At 48.3% G+C, this 24,127-nt stretch overlaps 1 protein-coding gene across 1 annotated transcript in view; it reads right to left on the bottom strand.

The window, feature by feature from the left end:
• The window catches only part of Zdhhc18 (zinc finger DHHC-type palmitoyltransferase 18), a 32,644-nt gene extending 25,849 nt beyond the window's left edge, over window positions 1-6,795 (bottom strand). Inside the window, exon 1 of the mRNA XM_038334836.1 lies at window positions 6,479-6,795. Coding sequence (XP_038190764.1) covers window positions 6,479-6,795 — 317 coding nt within the window. The remainder of the gene's footprint in view (window positions 1-6,478) is intronic.
• Window positions 6,796-24,127: the final 17,332 nt, after the last annotated feature.

The raw sequence follows: 24,127 nt of genomic DNA, 5'->3' as shown, positions 1-24,127 counted from the left end.
AGCTGGGTTATATGAGACCCTGCCTCAAAAACAAAAATAAAAATAACAAAACCAGGCCACTGAGATGGTTCAGAATATAAAAATGCTTGTTATCAAGTTTGATGGCCTGAGCTTGCTCTTGGAACACACGTGATGAAAAGAGATAAAGATTCTCACAAGGTGTCCTCTGACCTTTACATGCATGCCACAAAACATAAACATACACACACACAAAATAAATAAAATCCACCAGCGATGGTGGTGCACGCCTTTAATCCCAGCACTGGGGAAGCAGAGCCAGATGGATCTCTATGAGTTCAAGGCCAGCCTGGTCTACAGTGCTAGTTCTAGGCTAGTCAAAGCTGTTACATAGAGGAAACCTATCCCGGGAAAAAAAAAAAGAAGAGGAAAAATAAGCAAAACAATAAATAAAATGTAATTAAAAACCAAAGACAGAGACAGATGGAAACGGAGAAAAACGGTGGCTTCCTGGGCTAGTCCTGAACCCCTGGACTCCTACATGTAAACACAATGTTGTATATAGCTCAGTGCCCAGCATTTTAATAGGTGCTGTCTATGGGTGTTTTGCCTGCATGCGTGTCTGTGTACCATGTGTGTGGCTGGTGCTTGAAAAGACCAGAAGAGGGCACTGGATCGGTAGTTAGAGATGGTTGTGAGCCGCCATGCGGGTGCTCAGAATTGAACCCAGGTCCTCTGGAAGAACGGCTAGTGCTTTGAATCGCCAAACCATTTCTCCAGACCTGTCCCAGGACTTAGCTGTGGCTTCAGAATCCTTTTAGTAGACACAGAGACACAGAACTTCAGGAAGCCATTACTAATTAAGGGGACTGCCACTTGAGACATCCGCCACCACGGCAATGTTGCGATGTCACGCATTCATTCATTCAGCTATCTGCTCCACAAATATTTACCGAGTTCTTCTCCGTGCCAGGCAATGCTCTCAATAAACAGCAGGAATAATGGCTATGGATATGACAAGAGTCTCTCTGCCGAGTGGCTTATGATCGACTAGGGAAACGAGCCTGGTAAACAGGGAACTGCCACACTTGGTGAAGTACGCTGCAGAACAAAAAGATGCCTGCCAGAGATAACACTGCAGCCACACCCAGAGGAGCGAGGGGAGGGCTAAGGAAAACCGCATGTGCCTGCCGTCCCCCCAGACACCAACTCCAGGCTAATCCAAGATGACCCCAGGAACAGCTCGTGGGATAGCCTGCTCCTCCCTCCCAGTAGGCAGGCTGCCGACCATGGCTTCCACATCCATCTTTAACCCCTTGCTTCCATTTTAGGGCTGCAATGTTCTAGAAGTTCTGAAATTGGTAGGGGTGTGGCTTTAGGATGAAGAGACCTACTGGGGGCGCTCTGTGTCTTCTTTGCCACTCTGCTGACCACTACAAAGCCACTTTCTGCAAACATAAATCATACTGGTCATTTCCGTGCCTGAAACCCTCTGATGGCTTCAAATCGAATCCAATCTCAATCGGCCGACTGGGCCAACCTTGTTCTGAGATTTGATGAGGTTTCTCCTGCCTCAACCTACAAAACTGTCCTCACCCCTCTACCCGCATCACACTGACCTCATGGTAGTCTCCACAAGTAACTCTGTTCTACCTCGGGGCCTTTGCACTTACTGCTCATGTCCTCTGGAACGGTCTTCCCTCCTCAGAGGACTTTCCTTGATAGTTCACACAAAGCAGTCCTCCCGAGACTATTTTCTATACAGCATTTATTAAAAATGTTAGCTGTGGGGACCAGAGATGGCTCAGTGGTTAAGAGCACTTCCTACTCCTCCAGAGTACCTGTGTTCAGCCCCCAGCATCCACGTCATGGCTCACAACCATCACTAACACCAGTTCCAGGGGCTTCAATGCCCTCTTGCGAATGCCACACGTGGTACACATTCACATGCAATTAAACACTCAAAGACATAAAATAAATACAGATTTAAAAACATAAACTAAGCCAAGCAGTGGTGACACACACCTTTATTTCCAGTACTTAGGAGGCAGAGGCAGGTGGATCTCTGTGTGTTTGAGGCCAGCCTAGTCTACAGAGTGAGTTCCAGGACAGCCAGACTACACAGAGAAACCCTGTCTCAAAAAAACAAAACAAAACAAAAATTAATTAACTTAGGGCATGGCAGCTCACACCTTTAATGCCAGCATTCTGGAGGCAGAAGCAGAACAACTCTCTGTGAATTTGAGGCCAGCTCGGTCTATACATTGAGTTCCAGGATACCCAGGACCATAGAGTAAGATCCTGTCCAAAAAAAAAGTTACCTGCTGTGTGGCTACGTTACCTGCTTCTGTCTTGCTAAGTGACAAGCAGAAAAAAAAAAAAAAAAAAAAAAAAAAAAAAAAAAAACTGCAAAAGCTAAGTGACAAGCAGACAGCATCCTTTGCATGTTGCCCAGTAAATACCTACCAAATGAATGGTGTGCCCCTCATGGAGAGACAGTAGTTAACTTTTTTTTTTCAGTACTACAGACCAAACCCAATGCCTTGTCCACGCTAGGAAAGCACTTGGCCATCTGTCGTCTCCAGCCCTACCACCTGACATCTTGTGAAGATTTACTATGTATTAGGTATTGCCCTAGTCAATTAAATCATTATAAATAATACATACAGGCCGGGGATATAGCTTAGTGGGAGAACACACTCTATCATGCACAAAGCCCTGAGTTTGTTCAGTCCCCAGTAGTCCCAGTAGCACAAATAATAATAATGATGATAATGACAATATCAAATTAATATCTAAAGTGCAAACCAGACACAATGCTACATGCCTATAATCATGGCATTTGAGAGGTTGAGCAAGGAGAATCCTGAGAACTTGAGGCCAATCTGGACTACAGAGAGCAGTGCTATCTTAAAAATACTAATTCTGTGGGGCACAGTGGCGCATGCCTTTAATCTCAGTCAGGTAGGTGTCTGTGAGTATGAAGCCAGCTAGGACTACACAGTGAGACCCTTTCCAAAGTTAACTAACAGTTAGTATGTGTTAGGACTATCAGCTAGACCCTTTCCAAAGTTGACTAAGTAACAGTTACTATGTGCTAGCTGCACAGCGAGACCCTTTCCAAAGTTAACTAAGTAACAGTTCTATGTGCTAGCTGCACAGCTGTGCACTTTACATGCATTTCGCAAGTCTTCACAGTGACCCTCTAACCTTGTACCCCAAACGTCACAGATGAGGAAGTTCAGAAAGCTTAAACGACCCGGGCAACACAGGTCAGGAGCATTCACATGACTGTGAAGTTCAGGCTGTTGACTGCAGCTAGCTGCTGCCTTCCGACTGGAGCCAGAGAGGATGTGATGGTGGGGCTGTCTCTTGGGCGATGTATCTGTCGGGAGGCTTTGGGCCAGATGAGGTTCCAGGGATCCACAGGGGCAGGGAGCAAAATCAGGGCATGTGAACACCGCTTTTGAAGCCTGCAACAGCCTTCCCCTAAGGACCAGAGCCTGCCAATGCCAAGGGCTCCAAGTGGGCTACCCCCTGCTCCATACATCTCTTCACGTCCAATCCTCCAAAAGAACCAGCAATGCTGGACAGCTCTCCTAGTTCACGCACAAGCTGGGACCTGGGGAAGTAAGACTGGGACTTTTAGAGCCCTTGGCAAACACCAATACCAAGTCCTAGGCTTGGATTTCCACAGCCAGATTCAAGATCACCCAGCCAGGATGCCAATTACAAGCTGGCATCTCCAGACTCCCAGCAAGTGATCCTGCCCATTCATTCGATGGTCATTTGCTGTGCTGACTGCATCCCTTGCACTGGGTCTAGGCACTAAAAACACAGCAGTGTGGAAGTTTGCTATACTTGCGCAGAAAAGACAGGCACAGAATGACCAAAGGCGTGCATGTGTGCATGTGTGTGTGTGCAAAAGGGGAAAGAGTGGAAAGAAATGAGTAACCCATGAGTGTAAATGGAGGTGCTCCAAACAGTGCAAAGGCCCTGAGGCAGGCAGGAGTAGGCAGGGCAATGAGCTTGAGAGGGTAACTAACTCAGCAGAAAAGGACTGAGCAAGCAGCAGGCAAAGAAGGCCATTATCAGGTCTACAAGAGCTAGCTCCAGGACAGGCTCTAAAGCTGCAGAGAAACCCTGTCTCGAAAAACCAAAAAAAAAAAAAAAGAAGGCCATTATCAGAGCTGTAGCTCTCACCTAGAGGAACAACCAGGGGGCCTGACATCTGATGTCAAGGGGTTGAGGCTGCTATGAGAATGGATAGTAGAGTAGAAGCTGGAAGCCCCACTGGCCCACTGGGAAGCTACCACAATCCACCAGAAGGGAAGCAAAACCAGCAGGAAAGGTCTCCCCCCCAGGCCACCAGTACCTTCCCGGAGCAGCAGGGAGTGAGGGTCCTCTACTATCCCTGTCCTCACTAAAAGTGCATCCACTTTGGAATCCTCCAAACCCCAACACCCAGCAGGACTATGGGCTGTAACCCAACCCTGCTCCCAAAGTCACCAACCAAGAGTAGGAACAAGAGGCAACGAATGCTGAGGTAATTGAGTGGTCTGTCCTCCCTGAGCCCGGGAGTTCTCCCTTCTTCTCTGGCTGGGGGACCATCATGAATCCATCTAGAAGTTCAGGTTCTGAAGAGTCCAACTCTTACACTGAAGGGGTCACAGGGCAACTACAGCCAGCACTACTTCCTCCAGCCTGGGTCATAACCCCGGGCGTGGGTATGACAAAGAGTGGCCCAAGGGCTCCGGTAAAAGCAAGTCTACGGCACCCAAGAGGCCACAAGAGGTGAAAATGAAACTTGGCATAAGGGCCAAGCTGGGATCCCAGAGTTTCTTGTGTAAACCACCCTGAGCCTTTTTCCATCCCGACCCAGGATGGAAGGGCAGAGCATTTTCAGGGACAGTGAAAAAGAAGGAAGTTTTCACCTTGTGGTTGCAGACACATAATCCAAGTCCTGGAAAGTGACCTGAGAACTAGTCTTTTAAAAAGCTTTATCAGCTAGACAGTGGTGGCGCAAGCCTTTAATCCCAGCCCTCAGGGAGGCAGAGACGGGCGGATCTCTGTGAGTTTGAGGCCAGCCTGGTCTACAGAGGGAGTTCCAGGACAGCCAGAGATACACAGAGAAACCTTGTCTCAGAAAAACAAAAACAAAAAAGAGCACTTTAACATGACCACATGCCCCCAGGAAGTGATTTTTGGTGAACAGAGCAGTAAACCTGTGAGCATCAAGTGCTAAAAGCTTGCATGCATGACTGGGTACCAATCTCAATAGACCGCTTGGAGGTGGTCTATTAAAGTCTCCATTCTATAGATGAGGAAACTGGGGACTGCAAAGCAGAAATGACTGCCGCCCCAGGCCACACAATTAGAGGGAGGTGGAGCTGGGATTTGGGCTAGGTTCCCTGGCTCCGGAGATGGCGATGGCGGTCTTAACTAGACTGAATAATGAAAGAAGCCAACCTCAAAGAACAGGGAGAAGCAGGAGGGGAAAGTGGGGTTCATCGGGTGGGTGGGCACGTGTGGGAGTTGTGTGCGTACAAGAAGTCACACGGCTGGTGGCTCCAGCTAGAGGCTGAGGGTGGGGTGGGAACTTTGGATGTATGAGTGGCCCTGATAAAGCCATAAGCAGCCTCTCCTCCACCCTGAGATGGAGGTGCGGGGTAGGCCAGCCCCAGGTCACTAGAAAAAAGGTCAAAAGCCCATAGGGACAATTAAGACCTGTCATGCCAAAGCACTGAGGTCTTTTTTATGAAATGGAGTGATGCAGCTGTCCTGGTGGGGGAACGTGACCAAGAGATGCTCCAGAGTGTCCAAAGCGGAAAGACAGCCAGGTCAGGGTTGGAGAGACACCTGGAGTTCTAAGGAGCTAAGGGAGGGTCAGGAAAAAGCTTTGGCAAAACTAAGGAAAGTGCCAGAGAGGGAAGAGCCAGTCTGAGAGGCCCAAAGATGCTTTAAAGAGGATGCCTTGGGCCGGGCGGTGGTGGCGCACGGGAGGCAGAGGCAGGCGGATTTCTGTGAGTTCGAGACCAGCCTGGTCTACAAGAGCTAGTTCCAGGACAGGCTCCAAAGCCACAGAGAAACCCTGTCTCAAAAAACCAAAAAAAAAAAAAAAAAAAAAAAAAAAAAAAAAGAGGATGCCTTGGGGCCTATGGCGAGTCTGAATGAGGGGAAGCGGTGATGGGGGGCGGGGGCAGAACCTGAAAGGGACCTGAGAAGACGCATAGAAGATTCATAGTGTCCATAAGGGGCACAAAAACTTAGTTGTCTGAGGACAGGAATAAAAGACGCTTAGAGGGGTCAGAAAGAGCCTGGAATAGGCAAGAACCGGCCAGGGATAGGGGAGGAGGGCAGGCGGACCTGAGGGACCCGGCAAAGGCCGGTGACCGCAGCCGCTCACCCAAAGTCCGGGTGGTGAGGATGGGTGCAGGGGTCCAGGGCGGGCAGAGGCCCGAAGGCACACAGATGCGGGCCGGGAAGGAGCGGCGGCCGGGGGGAGGGGGAGCGAACTCACTTGAAGAAGAAGAAGAGGACGGTGGTGCCGAGAATGAGCAGCAGCGTGAGCGCGAAGACGCCGCCGTGGCCGGCCAGCATGAGGCGGCCGCCGCAGTAGAAGCGGTTGCGGCCCGGGAACACCTCCCACTTACGCCGCGGCCGGCGGCCCAGGCTCCCGCTGCCACTGCCGCTGCCGCTGCCGCTCCAGCGCGGTGCTCCGGGCGCGGGCCCGGGGCTCGGAGCGGGGGGCGCGGCGGGGCCGGAGCTGCGCGCCCCGGGGGAGGCGGGCGGCGGGGCAGCCCCGGGGCTGATCTGCTGGTACTCGCAGTCCTTCATGCGGCCGGCCGCGGGCCTCGGCTCCGCGCCCCGCGGACCGGCCGCGCCGCTCCGGGACCGGGCCAAGCAGCGGAGGGAGCGGCGGCGCGCGCGTCGCTGGCGGGCGGGCTCGCTCGCTCGCTCGGGTTGGCCCCCTCCGCTGCTGCCCCGCCCCCCGGCTCGCTCGGCAGCGCCCCCCGCGACGGGATCAGGAACTGCAGGTGCGGCCTCTCCGGCTCCCTCAGGGCCTTTGCGCTCAGACCCTGTGTTAGGAGGGTTGTGTGCCAGGCAGAGGACAGGCCGGGAAGGATGGTACACAACTTGCTTTGAAAGTTCCCAGTGTCCAAAGGGGTATGTGGGAAGTAGCCTCTAGTCTCTCCCTTCCAGCTCTCCTAGGCCTAGACCCGGGTCCAAGCCTGGGTTACTAGATACCCCTAAACGGGTATCATTCCTGAGGGCCCCAAGATTTTTTAGGTGGGTGTATTCACAACACACCTAGTGGGGTGGCCCATGCGCCTGGGAGGCTGAGGTAGCACTTCGTAATTCTAGCTGAGAGTTGCGGGTTCAAGGCCAGTTTAGAATACAGGGTGAATTTGTACCCAGCTGGAGCTACAAGTGAACCCTGACCCACTCGTGAACACACAAACACACCAACACTTTATATCATATGCCTAAGGTCAGGAGTCCAAAAATATTTTAGCAAATTCTTTTTTTTTTTTTTTTTTTTTTTTTGGTTTTTTTGAGACAGGGTTTCCCGGTAGTTTCTAGAGCCTTCGTGTAGTCCCACAAGGCTAGTAGGGCTGGACCGGGCAGTCCGAACTCTCATCTGGAGAGTCAAATGGTGGCCAGTTCCCTTGCAAGCCGTTCAGGTTGTTGGCAGAACTTTCTTGTGCTGTGACAGGAGGCCTGGAAGTCTGGCTGAGACTCCACCCGAATTTATTAGAGATTATCCAATGACTCACCGTGGAAGTTCCTCTACAGGAGCCATGGGCTTCATGAACCTGACAAGGAGATTGATCTTTGATTTGCCCAAACAGAGCTTGACCTGATATTGCGTTGCTTGGCTATCGAACCAGGGCCTCACACGCTGGGCAGCTATTCTGTCACTGAGCTGCGTCACCAGCCCTAAGACAGAGCATTTGTGTTTGTGCGAATGAGTGTGTGCGCCCACGCGGGAAGGCAGGGTGTGCAGGCCCGTGCATACATAGAGGCCTGGAGAAGGTGTCAGATCCTTCAGAGCCAAAGTTCAGGAGCAAACAGAGGATGCCTGAGCTGCTACAGGGTGCCAGGACCCGAACTCGTGACTGTTCAATAAGTATTTTTAACTCCTGGGCCATCACTCCAGTGCCTGAGCCAGAGCATCTATCACCTACTATGTGTGTAGCAGAAATCCCATGTCACCCCCTTTGCTCTCATCTATGTTTGGAAGCAAGCCACAGGTGCCACTTACAATCAAGAGGTGGGAGGGCTGAGAGATGGCTCAAAGGTTAAGAGCATGGCCTGCTCTTCCAAAGGTCCTGAGTTCAGTTCCCAGCAACCACATGGTGGCTTACAACCATCTATAATGGAGTCTGGTGCCCTCTTCTGGCCTGAAGGCATATACACAGACAGAATATTGTATACATAATAAATAAATAAATATTTAAAAAAAAGAGGTGGGAGCATCAGAAGGCAGGATCGTTGGTGGTCATTGTAGGGTCTGTCCATTGAGTCAAAGATACTGCAAAATCCAAGGAAAAGATACCCCGGTATTGGGACTGCAGGGACTCATGCCAAGAATCTCCTCACTAGGGACACTGAGGTGGGAGGGTTGCAAGTTTGAGGCCAGCTGGGGCTGCATAGCAAGGTCTATAAACAGACAGACAAAAGGATGCAATAGAAAGGGGTAGGAAGCCAGCAGTGGCTGCGAGAATCCCTAATGGGCCAGGTTTGGTGGTCTACTCCTGAATGCGGCACTTGCTGGGTAGAGGCAGGAGGGCTGGGAGTTCAAGCTAACCACAGGTTTGACAGCGTGGGTGACATGAAACCTTGTCTACAAACAAACAAACAAACAGAATCACAACTGGACCAGACATGGTGGTCACACTGTTATCCCAGCACCAGGAGGCAGAGGCAGACAGGTTTCTGTGAGTATGAGGCCAGCCTGGTCTACATAGCAAGTCCCTCACCAGGGCAAACAGAGCTGGATAATGAGAACCCATCTTATCCTGTCACCAACACCACCCAAAATTACAGTGGCACACGTTTTTGTTGTTGTTGTTTGGTTGGTTGGGTTTTTTTTTGTTGTTTTTTGTTTTGGTTTTTTGAGACAAGGTTTTACTGTAGTTTTAGAGCCTGGCCTGGAACTAGCTCTTGTAGACCAGGTTGGCCTCGAACTCACAGAGATCTGCCTGCCTCTGCCTCCCGAGTGCTGGGATTAAAGGCATGCGCCACCGCTACCTGGCTGTTTGTTTTTATTTGCATTGATGTTTTGCCTGCATGTATGTCTGTGTGACGGTATCAGATCTTAGAGTTACAGACAGTTGTGAATTACCATGTCAGTGCTGGGAATTGAACCCAGGTCGTCTGGAAGAGCAGTCAGTATTCTTAACCACTGAACCATCTCTTCAGCCCCATTTGTTTGTTCTTTGAGACAGGGTTTCGCTATGTATCCCTGGCACTCACTTTGTAGACCAGGCTGGCCTCGAACTCACAGAGATCTGCCTGCCTCTGCCTCCCGAGTGCTGGGATTAAAGGCGTGCTCCGCCGCTGCCTGGCCTTAGTGGCACACATTTATCATCTTGGTACTTTGGAGGCTGAAGCAAGAGGATCAGAAGTTTAAGGCCATCCTTGCCTCCATATCAAAATTGAGGCCAGCTGGGCTTCAGTGTAAAATATAAATAACCCCAAAAATACTTACTAAGAGGCATATGTGCCAAAGGCTGCCAAGCCACACACTCTTGGTGCTGGAGGCTCTGGGTCTGGCGGACTTCACCTTAGGGTGAACCACACTGTGGCTCTTCCTCTCCTGCTGCCACCCAACTGTGAGATGGTCACCAAACTAGACATGCTGGTCCCACCTTAACTGGATCCTCTTAGAGCCCTAATCCTCCTCCTCCTCCTCCTCTTTTTTTTTTTTTTTCCTCATGGTTTATTTTTTTTTATATTTAAAAATTTCCATCTCCTTCCCTCCTCCTCCCCCCCTCCCTCCCCTCCTTCTCCCCTTTCTCTCCCCTCCTTCTCCCCCTTCCCTCCCCTCCCCTCCACCCATACCTCCCCTCCCTCCCTCTCAAGGCCAAGGAGCCATCAGGGTTCCCCACTCTATGCTAAGACCAAGGTCCTCCCAACTCCCCCCAGGTCCAGGAAGGTGATCGACCAAGCTGAGAAGGCTCCCACAGAGCCCGTCCATGAAGAACAATCAGAGCCCAGAGCCATTGTCCTTTGCTTCTCAGTCAGCCCCCGCTGTTGGCCACACTCAGAGAGACGGGTTTGGTCGCATGATCCATCAGTCCCATTCCAACTGGAGTTGGTGATCTCCCATTAGTTCTGTCCCACCGTCTCCATGAGTGAACGCACCCCTCTCGTTCCTGACTTTCTCCCTCATGTTCTCGCTCCTTCTGCTCCTCATCGGGACCTTGGGAGCTCAGTCCAGTGCTCCAATGTGGGGCTCAGTCACCTTCCCCATCTGTCGCCAGCTGGAGGTTCCCTCACGGTCCTGACTTTCTTTCTCATGTTCTCTCTCCTTCTGCTCCTCATCAGGACCTTGGGAGCTCAGTCCGGTGCTCCAAGGTGGGGCTCTGTCATTTTCTTCATCTATCGTCAGGTGGAGGTTCTTCTTATTATCTTCTCAAGGATCCTCTTTTTTTTAAAAAAAAGATTTATACATATTCAGTGTTCACCTGTATGTATAAGGGCACCAGATGTCATTATAGATGGTTGTGAGCCACCATGTAGGTGCTGGGAATTGAACCTGGGACCTCTGGAAGAATAGTCAGTGCTCTTAACCTCTGAGCCATCTCTCCGGCCCTACTCCTCTCCTTAATGCTTGTCACTTTACAGAAGCCTGGACTGTCCCACCCGGCACTCAGTTTCCCTCCTGTCTATATCATAACGTCCATTTGCAGACACCCTTTCTGCTCATCTTTTTAAAATGAATTTATTTTTAACTATGTGCAGGTTCCTGTGTCTTCATGTGGGCATGTGTACCTGACTGCACATGCCCACAGAGGCCAGAGGATTTGGCTCCTCTGGGAGCTGAAGTTACAGGCAGTTGTGAACTGGCAGGTGTGGGTGCTGAGGACAGAGCTCAAGACTCAGGCACTCTGGAAAAACAGTATTACTATTACTATTACTATTATTCTGTTTGTTTGTTTCCAGGACAGGTTTATCTGTAGCTTTGGAGTCTGTCCTGGAACTCACTCTGTAGACCAGGGTGACCTTGAGCTCACAGAGATCCGCCTGCCTCTGCCTCCTAAATGCTGGGATTAAAGGCATGTGCCACCACTACCCAGTGAATATTCTTAGTCACTGAACCATCTCTCTGTTCTGCTCACCTAAAAAGCTGTGGGGATGGAGATGTAGTTCATTGGGAGAACATAACATTTATGAGACCCTTGTTCCACCTCTAACACACACACACACACACACACACACACACACACACACACACACACACGGAAGAAAGAGAGAAAGGGAGAGAGAGGAGTCTCCTGTCCATGTCTACTCCTCAACTTTCTCATCCTGTCCTATCTAAATTTCTTCTCATTGAGGTTGCAATTACATGCTTAAATTAAAAATAAAATAGTTAGCCAGGCGGTGGTGGCGCACGCCTTTAATCCCAGCACTCGGGAGGCAGAGGCAGACGGATCTCTGTGAGTTCGAGGCCAGCCTGGTCTACAAGAGCTAGTACCAGGATAGGCTCCAAAGCCACAGAGAAACCCTGTCTCGAAAAAAAAAAAAAACAAAAAATAAATAAAATAGTTAAATCGGGAGTGGTGGTGGCACACACCTTGCCTTTAATCCCAGCACTTGGGAGACAGAGGCAAGTGGGTCTCTGAGTTTGAGGCCAGCCTGGTCTACAGAGTGAGTTCCAGTTCAGTCAGGACTACAAAGGGAAGCCCTGACTCAATAAACAAACAAACAAATAAATAAAAAGTTGAATATAGGTATAGCCTGTAATCCCAGCTTTTTGGATGACTGAGGCAGGAGGATCACTTGATTCATGCATGAGTTAAATGCTAGCCTGGTCAACAGAGCCAGAACAGAGCAAAGACACCCAAGCCCAAAGCTGGAGCCAGCTTCTATAGCTGCCGCCTACTCTGTCTGCACAGCCCAGTGCTGAGAGGAAGGGCTTTCTTTATAGATGCAAGTAACTGCTCAATGCTAGAGCATGTGAGAGTTCTCCCTGAGCTGCTCAGTGCAGGAGCATGTGTGAGTCCTCCCTGAGCACTACAGAATATGGACATCGAATGCTAAACTAAGATAGAGAAAAAAGAAAAAACCCACACACGAAACAACAGGAGCAGAGGATTCACGCTCAGTGGTAAAATGTGTTTAACATAGGTAAGGCCCTAGGTCCAATTCTCAGCATGAAAACAAGAGAATCTAAACAAACAAAGAAAGAAACAAAACAAGCACACAGGAGAAGTGCTAGAGTGGCCAAGAGCACTGGCTGTTCTTCCAGAGACCCCCACGGTCCCTTCCCAGCATCCACATGGTGGCTCACAGCATCTGATGCCCTCTTCCGGCTTCCACAAGCCTTTAATTCTAGCACTTGGGAGGCAGAGGCGGAAGATCGCTGAATTGGAAGGCAGCCTGTTCTACATAGTGAGAGAGACCTTGTCTCAAAAAAAGAGTTAACTTTGAACTAAAATTTGCATGATATGAAGAGAAAATGAAGTGGATTATTTCTATGTCCACAGTTATTTAAACTGTCTTATCATCCTCGTATTTATAAACCATAATTACATACACATACAATAACGAATGCAGGAAATACCAGTGCCTCCCCGGCGCTCTGCTCTGGAACTGGTCACAAAGCAGACAGTTGCTATTTGTAGCATTGCTCCCTGTTCATCCCGCATTCCCTTTGTGCTCTGTCAGGACTCAGCTGTTTATAATTCTTTCCCTGGCAGGGTAATCCAAAGCTCTTCTCTGAATGCTTTGAATCTTCAAGGGGAGTACAGCACTGTCCTTCAGGAGTGCAGGAGTGGAGAGGTCGCCTGTTTGCTGTCCCCTCTCTCGCGGTGGCCGCCTGTGGTGCCTGGCCATCTGTAACTGGGCTGGAGACAGCAGGAGCTCCTCAGGGGGAGGAAGTGCAAGCTCGGACCTGCCCGTGGGCTTACTTACGCCTTCACCTTCCACACACCTCGTTTCTTTACATTTTAGCTCTTAGCATTTAGTTTGGTATTTTGTGTGTACACATGCAGCAGCATGTATGCAGAGGTCAGGGGTCAATTTGTGGGAGTCTAGTCTCTCTCCTTCCACCCTGTGAATCCCAAGGACCCAGCTCAGCTCATCAGCCACAGGGGGCGGGGCAAGCACCTTTACCCACGGAGCCATTTCCTGGAGCTCAGGTCAGGTCACATGGCCACTTAACACTCTGTGGTTAGACTTTCAGTGGCTACCAGAGTATAGAATTAAGGATGAGGAGAGAAGTCATCTCCGGAAAAGGGCATGGATTGTTCCAAAATCCAAGAGTTCTGTATGGCGATTCACCAACTGGGGCCTACCACTGACCCCGTACAGCTTCTCTATTTGACATGAAGACTTTATTAAATACCATTGACTTTGCTGACTGCTTAGGTTCCAGAACAGTTTGGAATACAGCCTGAATATGGCCCCCAGGTGCTTCTCTGAAGTAGGAGACTCATCAAATTTTTTGATAATTTTTGTTTGTTTTGTTTTGTTTTTTTGAGACAGGGTTTCTCTGTTTAGCCCTGACTGTCCTGGAACTCTGAAGACCAGGCTGGCCCTGAATTCGGAGATCTGCCTGCCTCTGCCTCCCTAGTACTGGGATTAAAGGTGTGTGCCAGATGGTATTTATTTCAAACACTTTGTTTTAAATCTAAAATCCCTGCCTTTTCCATTCCGTTAGGATCAGCAAAATGTCACCTGCATAGTGATGTGTGGGGCCAGGGGTGTAGCTCAGAGGGAGAATGCTTGCCTAGCATGCCCGAGGACCTGCGTTTAGTCCCAGGCACTAAGGAAGACAAAAGAGAAGGGTCAGATGAGGTTGCATAAGCCTGTAATGTCTACACTTGGGAGGCTGAGGCAGGATCCTCTGGTTTGAGGCTAGCCTGGTCTATATGAGAATTTTCCATATTTCTATAACATGTAAAGTTTTTTCAGATTTATTTTTTAATTGTATATGTATGAGTGTTTTACCCACATCATGTCTACACCATGTGTGTATCCAATGCTCAAGGAAGCCAGAAGAGGGCAGCAGATTCCTTGCAACTGGAGTTATAGGTAAGTCACCCTATGGGTACTAGGAATCGAACCCACATTCTCTGCAAGAGCAGCAAGTGCTCTTAGCTGCTGAGTCATCTCTCCAGCCCAGTTCCAGTTCTTTTCTTTTCTTTTCTTTTCTTTTTTTTTTTTTTTTTGGTTTTTCGAGACAGGGTTTCTCTGCAGCTTTAGAGCCTGTCCTGGAACTAGCTCTTGTAGACCAGGCTGGCCTCGAACTCAGAGATCCGCCTGCCTCTGCCTCCCGAGTGCTGGGATTAAAGGCGTGCGCCACCACCGCCCGGCTTTTTTTTTTTTTCTTTTTGGTTTTTTTTTTCTTTTTTTTTTCCAGTTCTTTTCTTCTTCTTCTTCTTCTTCTTCTTCTTCTTCTTCTTCTTCTTCTTCTTCTTCTTCTTCTTCTTCTTCCTCCTCCTCCTCCTCCTCCTCCTCCTCCTCCTCCTCCTCCTCCTCCTCCTCCTCTCCTCCTCCTCCTCCTCCTCCTCCTCCTCCTCCTCCTCCTCCTCCTCCTCCTCCTCCTCCTCCTCCTCCTCCTCCTCCTCCTCCTCCTCCTCCTTCTCTTCCTCAAGACATAGCTAAGAGGTTAAGAGCACTGACTGCTCTTCCAGAGGTCCTGAGTTCAATTCCCACAACCACATGGTAGCTCACAACCATCCATAATGGTGCCCTCTTCTGGTCTTCAGGCAGAACATTGTATACATAATAAATGAATTATAAAAAAAAATATGGGAAATTTGTCATTAAGCAGTGATGGCAGACACCTTTAAACCCAAAACTCTGGAGGCAGAGGCAGGCAGATCTCTGAGTTTGAGACTAGCCTGGTCTATAGAGGAGTTCCAGGGCAGGTTCTCTATGAAGAGAACCCCTGCCTCAAAAAAAAAAAAAAAAAAGAAAGAAAAAAGAAAAAATTTCTTTTCTTTTTTTCCTTTTGGTTTTTGTTTGTTGTTGGTTTTTTTGGTTTGTTTTTTTGGTTTTTGTTTTTCGAGACAGGGTTTCTCTGTGCAGTTTTAGTGCTTGTCCTGGAACTCACTCTGTAGACCAGGCTGGCCTTGAACTCCACAGAGATTCACCTGCCTCTGCTTCCTGAGGATGGGATTAAACGTGCACCACCACTGCCTGGTAGAATTTGTAATCTTTTTTTTTTTTTAAAGATTTTATTTATTTATTATGTATACAACATTCTGCCTCAATGTATGCCCACACGCCAGAGGAGGGCACCAGATCTCAGTACAGATGGTTGTGAGCCACCATGTGGTTGCTGGGAATTGAACTCAGGACCTCCGGAAGAGCAGCCAGTGCTCTTAACCTCTGAGCCATCTCTCCAGCCCAGAATTTGTAATCTTTATTCTTTATTTTCTTATCATCTTGGTGAATATCATCACGTATACTGACGGGAAAAAAACCTAAATAAGGGGGTTGGAGCAATGGTTCAGTGGTTAAGAACACAGCCTGCTCTTCCGGAGGACCCAGGATCAATTACCAGCACCCATATAGTAGCTCACAATGGTCTGAAACTTTAATCCCTCTTCTGCCTTCAAGGACACTGCACACACATGGTGCAGACACATATGCAGACAAAACACCCACATGCATGAAATGAAAATAAATTTAAAAACTTAAGGGAAACAACTGAATCCACACCTAAGCTATCTTGTATAGCCCATCGCTCCTGGGCTGCAAAACTCTAGGACCCTATTGTAGCTCTGGAGGTACATGAACACTCTATACCAGTGGCCTCAGCCTTTCTTTCTTTTGTTTCCCGAGACAGGGTTTCTCTGTGTAGTACTGGCTGTCCTGGAACTCACTATGTAGACCAGAATGGCTTTGAACTCAGAGATCCACCTGCCTCTGCCTCCCAAGTGCTGAGATTAAAAACATGCGCCACTGTGGGAGACCGCAGCAGGCCACGAGAGGCAGCCGGTCACACCACCCCAGGCCTCTGTGGGTCCTAGGTGAGTGGGAGGCGGTAGGTGAGAGACCTCAGTGGGTTGGTGGGGCAGCTGGTCTCACAAGCACCCACAGAGGGTGAGAGACTGATAGGCATGCCATGCAGAGAGAGGGTTTGGGTATAGTTTACTCAGTGAGTTATGGAAGGAAGGGGGAGAGAGAGAGAGAGAGAGAGAGAGAGAGAGAGAGAGAGAGAGAGAGAGAGAGAGAGAGAGAGAGAGAGAGAGAGAGAGAAAGAGAGGAGGGTGGAAAGGAGAAAAGGCGGCAGCCACCTCTTCCTAAGAGGGATCAGACAGAGCTGGAAGGAGAAGGAAGATCTACTTGCCTTGGAAGTGGGAGTGGGCGGGGCTTGTCTCTTAAAGAGACAGGACAGACCTTTACAGCCGCCACCACCTGGCAGTTTTCAACCTTTCTAAAGCTTTGACCCTTTAGTACAGTTCCTCATATTTGTGGTGACCCCCAATCATAAAATTGTTTTGCTGGTACTTCATGACTGTATTTTTGTTACTGTTATGAATCATAATGTAAATATCTACTATGTGACCCTTATGCAAAGGTCATGTGACCCCCAAAACAGTTGTGACCCACAGGTGAGAACCTTTGCTCTATATTTAGTCTACATTGAATTCATTAAAAATGTTTTCTTGCTGGGTGGTTGTGGTGGAATGGCTTTAATCCCAGAACTTGGGAGGCAGAAGCAGGAAGAACTCTGTGGGTTTGAGGCCAGCCTGATCTACAGAGTGAGTTCTAGGACAGGCAGGGATAAACAAAGAAACCATGCCTCAAAAAATCAAAATAAATAAAAAAATGTTGCCTTCTGGGCCAGTGGAATAGGTCAGCATATACTTGATGTCAAGACTGATGCCCCAAACTCATATGCCAGCAGGAGAGACACAATTTTCACAAGCTCTCCTTCAACCACCAAATGCCTGCAATGACCCACGCACCCCCCCCACACACACACACATAAATAGATAAATTCAATTACAATTTCCTTTCTGCTTCCCAGAGCTTGGCTTTTACAGTTTTGTTTGTTTGTTTTCTTTTTTATTTTAAATATTTATTTATTATGTATACAATACTCTGTCTACATGTATGCCTGCAGGCCAGAAGAGGTCACCAGATCTCATTACAGATGGTTGTGAGCCACCATGTGGTTGCTGGGAATTGAACTCAGGACCTTCGGAAGAGCAGGCAATGCTCTTAACCGCTGAGCCATCTCTCCAGCCCTGTTTGTTTTCTTTGAGACAGGGTTTCTCTGTGGCTTTGGAGCCTGTCCTGGAACTAGCTCTTGTAGACCAGGCTGGCCTTGAACTCACAGAGATCTACCTGCCTCTGCCTCCCAAGTGCTGGGGTTAAAGACGTGTGCCACCACTGCCCAGCAGCTTTTATAGTTTTCATATTTATTTTATTTTATTTTATGTGTATGAGTGTTTTGCCTACATGTATGTATGTGCATCATACGTATGCCTGGTGCCCATGAAGGTCTGAAGAGGGCATCAGGTCCCTGGAACTGGAGTTACAGATAACTTTTAAGTCACCTTGTGGGTGCTGGAAACTGAACTAGGTTCCTCTACAAGAACAACAAATGCCCTTAGCCATTGAGCCATTCCTCCAGCCCCTGTCACAAGCTTGAAGCAAGAGAATTGTTTTTAGTTTGGTGTATATAACAAATTCCAGGCCTGCAAGGGATATTCCATCTCAAAATAAAACAAAGTTCGAAAACAACCAAAATGAAAATAAAGAAAGGAAGGGAGGATGGAAGAGCAAACGCTATTTTGAGCCTGTACCGGGAGCTCTGCAGCTTTCTGGTGATAACTTGTGCTGAAGGACCTGAGCGCTTTGTCTGTCTGCCTCTCTTTTTCTGCCTTTTTGAGCGATGCCCTGAGTAGTCCAGACCGGCCTTGAACTCTTAATCCTCCTGCCTCAGTATCCTGAGTTTACAGACACGTGTTACCAGAATCCTGGCTTCTTCTTTCTTCTGCAAGGATTCAGAGCAATCTTCTGGATTCGTCTGCAATCAGACGAGTGTTGGTGGCTCTTACGGTTGGTTATCAATGTCAGGTTGGCACTCGGTCACGAATAACCACAGCTGATATTTGGTTACTTGTGATGCTGTGTGGCAGGAACTGAGAGCATTGAATACTGCATTGGCACAGAGGTTAGCATCCAAACTCTGTGACATGGCTAAGCTGGTTTCCAACTCTCATCTGTTTCCTTGGGACCCTTCCTAATACCAATTTTTATAGCCATTGAGGCCTTATCAGTGCAACAGAAACCACAGCAGTAATTTACAGAGAAAATGTAATATAGCAATTCACTAAGTATACAGTCATTAACTATAAGCCAAGTATGGTAGCCCACATCTCTATATGACTTTGATGCTAGCCTGATCTAGACAGTGAGTTCTAGGTAGCCAAAGCTACATAGTGAGACCTTGTCTTTAAAAAAAAAAAAAAAGCAGTAAGCAGGCTGGAGAGATGGCTCAGTGGTTAAGAGCACCACCTGTTCTTCCAAAGGTCCTGAGTTCAATTCCCAACAACCACATGGTGACTCACAACCATCTGTAATGGGGTCTGGCGCCCTCTTCTGGCAGGTAGGCATACATGGAGGCAGACTGTTGAATACATAATAAATAAATAAATCTTTTTTTAAAAAAAAAGCAATAAGCCAGTCAGTGGTGGTGCATGCCTTTAATCCCAGCACTTGGGGGCAGAGGCAGGAGGATCTTTGTGAATTCGAGACCAGCCTGGAAAAGAAAAGTAATAACTGTAACGGATGACTATAACTATATGGGTAGGTAAAGGTGGAAAACTATTTTTTTTTTTTTTTTTTGGTTTTTCGAGACAGGGTTTCTCTGCAGCTTTTTAGAGCCTGTCCTGGAACTAGCTCTTGTAGACCAGGCTGGTCTCGAACTCACAGAGATCCGCCTGCCTCTGCCTCTGCCTCCCGAGTGCTGGGATTAAAGGCGTGCGCCACCACTGCCCGGCAAGGTGGAAAACTATTTAGGAGAGGCAAGGAGAGCTCAATTGGCAGAGTGCTTGTCTAGTATCCAGGAGGTTCTGGTGTGATGGCACACAGCTATAATCCAAGAATTTGGGAGGTGGAGACAAGATGATCAGAATTTCAAGGTCACTGGTCAATGGCAGCACCCACCATAATGAAAGTGGATAGGCCTTTTATTGGCACTATATCCTGGAGAATCTAAATAATGTTGGCCATAAAATTGCCCTTTCTTTGAACTGGGCATAGTGGCACACACCTTTAACTCCATTACTTGGGAGGCAAAGGCAAGCAGATCTCTGTGAGTTCGAGGCCAGCATGGTCTACAGAGTGAGTTCCAGGACAGCCATGGCTACACCTGTCTCAGAGAAACCCTGTCTCAGAAAAACAACAACAACAACAACAACAAAAGGAAAGCAAGCAGGAAGCACCTGTGCATCCGGACCAGGGAGTGAAGCCAAGAGTTTAGAACTGCTGAACCAGGGAACCCTGGAGGGGCTGGGCAGAGCTGCTCCACCCTTGGAAAAGTCTAATGCTCTTGCCCCTTGTCTCCGCACTTGCTGTCCCAGATCTCCAAGGAGATTGTACCTAGCTGGTCGCTGGTGTCTGTGGGTAGGATGCTGTGAAGCTGGTTCTGCGATTGCTGCTGGGAAACACACCTCCCTAAGTTCATTCAATAGCAGCTGCAGGAAGGAGCAAGACAGAAGGGGTGTTCAGACCCTAGCCCTCACATCACTGAAAGCCAGCTCAAGGAGCAAATCACGCCTTTCCTCCTCTCGCCTCACTATCGCCCTCTCGCGGCCTTTATTAGCAGAGCCAAATACTAAGCTTAGCTGCTGAAAGCAGTTATGTGATTTTTCTCTGCAGAGTTAGTATCTCATAGCAGGAAAGGGAACAGGGGTAGGGAAAAAAAGAATTTGGAGCGCAGAGCTAAAACAATAGTAATTAGCAGCAGAGGGGTCTTTATAATATGTATATGGAGCTGGACAGTTGGCTCTTCCAGAAAGCAAAAGTTCTGTTCTCAGCACTGACATGGCTGCTCACAGAGGTCTGGAACTTCAGTCCCTGGGGGATCTGGCGCCCTCTTCTGGCCTCTCTGGCCACTGCATGCACATGGTGCGCAGACTTGCATGCAGGCAAAAGGACTCATTCATTAAATACATTTTAAAAGATTATATACATTTGTAGCCGGGCGGTGGTGGCGCACGCCTTTAATCCCAGCACTCAGGAGGCAGAGGCAGGCGGATCTTTGTGAGTTCGAGATCAGCCTGGTCTACATAGAGCTAGTTCCAGGACAGGCTCCAAAGCTACAGAGAAGCCCTGTTTCGAGGAAAAAAAAAATATATATATATATTTGTAATGGAAAATTACATTTTATTATTTATTGTGTGTCTGCATGTGCATTCCTGCCGGCTAGTGCTCATGTGGCGGCTGGAGGACAGTTTACAGGAGATGGTTTTCTTCCACCATGTGAGTTCTGGGGACTGGACTCAAGTCATCGGGCGTGGCTGCAAGTGGCCACTGAGCCATCTTACTGACCCTGAAAACTTTATTTTAACCCCTATCCCCCACACAGCCTCCATCTGACTAAACCTTACAACTGTAGACCCCATATAGGAAGCCAGTAGTGAAAGCTGACCATTTCCCAAGGAGGCCATACTCTTAAGGCCCATCCAGTCATCACAGGAGAACTTCCAGAGTTCCCTGTCCCAGGAAGGAGGGGAAGCCAAAACCAACAATGAGCCAAGGAACCCTTCCAATAGGAAAGTCAGGGGCTAACCGAGGAACTCCCCCTAGCCCTGGGAAGCGTTTGCTCTGCCTGATCGGTGAGATTTCAGCAGGATTTTGTTTCAAAGCCCCGCCCTCCCTTGCTTCCCTTTTCTGAATGGAAATCTTACCCTCTTGCCCCACCCCCACTGGTGGACACTGGGTGTATCTATGTGCCAGTTGTCAACAGCGATTGCTTGAGAGAGTGTGCGTAGATCGATGGTGACAGGGACTTGGAGTAACGTAGTCTGTAAGAAAAAACAGGTATTTGGCTCAGAAAGGCATTGCCATGAAAATATCTGAGTCTCCATCTTCCTGAATGCTGGGCCAAGCTTCACTTCCTCACAGGGCCTGCCAGGTTTAGCAAGTAGAAGTACAGGATTTGAATATCAGATAAACAACCAAGAATTTCTTAGCATAAGTATGTCCTGTGCAATATTTGGAACATGGTTAAAGTAAGAAATTATTCATGATTACCTGTGTTCCCTCCCTTGCTCCCGATGTGGTCACATGGCAGGTTTGCTAAGTGCAAGGTTGATAGGAGCAGTATGTCCTCCAGGCTGGCCCCTCAGTGTGTGCTTCCGGAAGCAAAGACTGGCTTCCCAAGGCCTTGACAGGATGGGCCCCGCTCCCCAAACCTGTACTAGACTACAGTGTGAACAAGACAGAGACCTCTAGGTCAGAGAGATGGCTCAGCGTGCTAAAAGTTGCTGGCCACGTGACGGGAGGGATTTTACTGCTGTTAGAAGAGGACCAACTCCCAGAAGTTCTGTGTGTTTGTGTGTGTGCGTGTGTAGGAAACAGAGACAGACAAAGACAGGATGCAGGACACAGTAGGATGCAGTAGCTCATTACTTTAATCCTGGCACTAGGGAGGTGGAAGCAAGCAGATCTCTATGAGTTCTGGGCCAGCCTGGTCTGCATGTTGAGGTCTAGGCTGGACAGGGCTACACAGTGAGATCTTGTCTCAAAAATGAACTTAAGAATGAACCACTGAATTTTAGTAAGTTTTTTGTTGTTGTTTTTTGCTTTTTTGCTTTTGTTTTTGTTTTTTGAGATTGGGTTTCTTGTCTAACAGCTCTGGCTGTCCTGGAACTCAGTCTGTAGACCAGGCTGGCTTTGAACTCAGAGATCTGCCTGCCTGTGACTGGAGTGTTGGGATTTAAGGCAGTTGTCAACATGCCCAGCTTTAGAAAGGGCTTTTTTTGTGGTTGACAAGCTTACCTTCAACTTTATTCTTAACCCTTATATTCAATATCAATATCTTTTTCTCTTTTTTCTTTCCCCCTCCTCTTCTTCTCTTCCTCCTTTTCTTTCTTTTTGTAGTGGGGACTGAACCCAGAACCTTTTTAAAAGATTATTGGGAGCTAGCTAGGTGGTAGTGGCACACACCTTTAATTCCAGCACTTGGGTGGGGGCAGAGACAGGCAGATCTCTGTGAATTCAAGGCCAGCCTGGTCCACAGAGTGATTTCTAGGACAGGCTCCAAAGCTACACAGAGAAACCCTGTCTCGAAAAACAAAACAAAAAAACAAAAAATAGGGGGCTGGAGAGATGGCTCAGTGGTTAAGAGCATTGCCTGCTCTTCCGAAGGTCCTGAGTTCAATTCCCAGCAACTACATGGTGGCTCACGACCATCTGTGATGAGGTCTGGTGCCCTCTTCTGGCCTGCAGGCATAGACACAGAGAGAATATTGTATACATAATAAATAAATATTTAAAAAAAACAAAAAATAAAATAAAAGGACTTATTATGCATATATGTTCTGCCTGCATGTGTGCCTGCAGGCCAGAAGAGGGCACCAGAACTTATTAGAGATGGTTGTGAGCTACCATGTGGTTGCTGGGAATTGGGCTCAGGATCTCTGGAAGAACAGCCAGTGTGCTCTTAACCTGTGAGTCATCTTTTCAGCCCTTAAATCCAGCTTTTTATATGTGGGTTCTGGTCATCAAACTTGAGTCCTCACTCTTGCATGATAAACAGTTTTATAGAATGAATTATCTCCCCAGCTCTTCTCTCCCCTCCCTACGTTATTTATAGCTAGTGATGATGTGTCATGTTAATGACAATGACGTTGTCACTACGTACCACCCGATGCACTGTTTGCAGGACTACTCTGTGGCACCCATGCTACCACACCCTTGCAGTCTGGTGCATTAACTTTCCCTGGGGAGATATGAGCACATGTCTGACCACCTAAGGCAGGGCACCAGCAGCAAACCTAAGAGTCCAGCTTAGTGAACCAGTGAGTTTAGTTAGGTCAGCCAAGAGGCCAACAGGAATGCAGGCAGCTTCAGGACCAAACATCCATTAAACATCCAGGGAGGGGAAAGACCTTGCACAGGACCTCCTGAGAAGGAGTGCTCTCTCCCTCTGTGGGGGAAGGTTAATGGGCTTGAGCCTGCGCAGGTAATCACTGGCCAAAGTAATCACTGCAGCAGCCTGCTAAGTCTGGACGACTTGCAGATAAGATGGTGGCTCTAGGGAGAGCCAGCCTTTGCCCAGCGCCTTACAGCCCCTCCCTCAACTGTCTCATCCCAGCACAGCTGATCACTTCCCTGCGGATGACTCCTGACCCCTCCCCTTGGATGGGAGTCCACTTTTCCCAGCACATGAACGATATCCTGAGCATGACCAAAACACGCAACTCTTCTTTTGTTAACGTGTTTCTAAGGCTTCCCACTTGGTGCTACTGAATTCTCACAATTATTCTGCAAGACTGCTATTCCTTTCCACATTCAGTGCAGTTTCTCCTCCGCCCCAGGGAAAGGAACACACACACACAAAATGACATTAGATTTTTGTATGTAACCCTCTTTCATATTTCAAATATCCCTATACTAGTTAATATGTAAATGGTATATAAATAATTGTACTGCTATTTAGGAAGTAATAAAAATAGCCAATATATTCAGTACTGATTTCCTTTTTCAACCATTTGTTTCTATTTTTTGTTTGGTTGTGTTTCTGTTTTGTTTGTTTTTGGAGGCAGTCTCATTATGCAGTCCTGTTTGTTCAGGGACTTGCTATGTAGGCCAAGCTGGCCTCGACTTCACAGAGATCTGCCTGCCTTTGCTTCCCAAGTGCTGAGACTAAAAACCTGCCCCATTCAACTGTTTCTGATGGGTGTGCTAGTACACATGGATACTCCCAACCTGGAGGATGGAGAGTTCCAGGCCAGCCCGGGCTATG

Source organism: Arvicola amphibius, chromosome 6, assembly GCF_903992535.2.
Source record: "Arvicola amphibius chromosome 6, mArvAmp1.2, whole genome shotgun sequence".
NCBI lineage: Eukaryota > Metazoa > Chordata > Mammalia > Rodentia > Cricetidae > Arvicola > Arvicola amphibius.
This window is presented reverse-complemented; position numbering and strand designations above follow the sequence as displayed.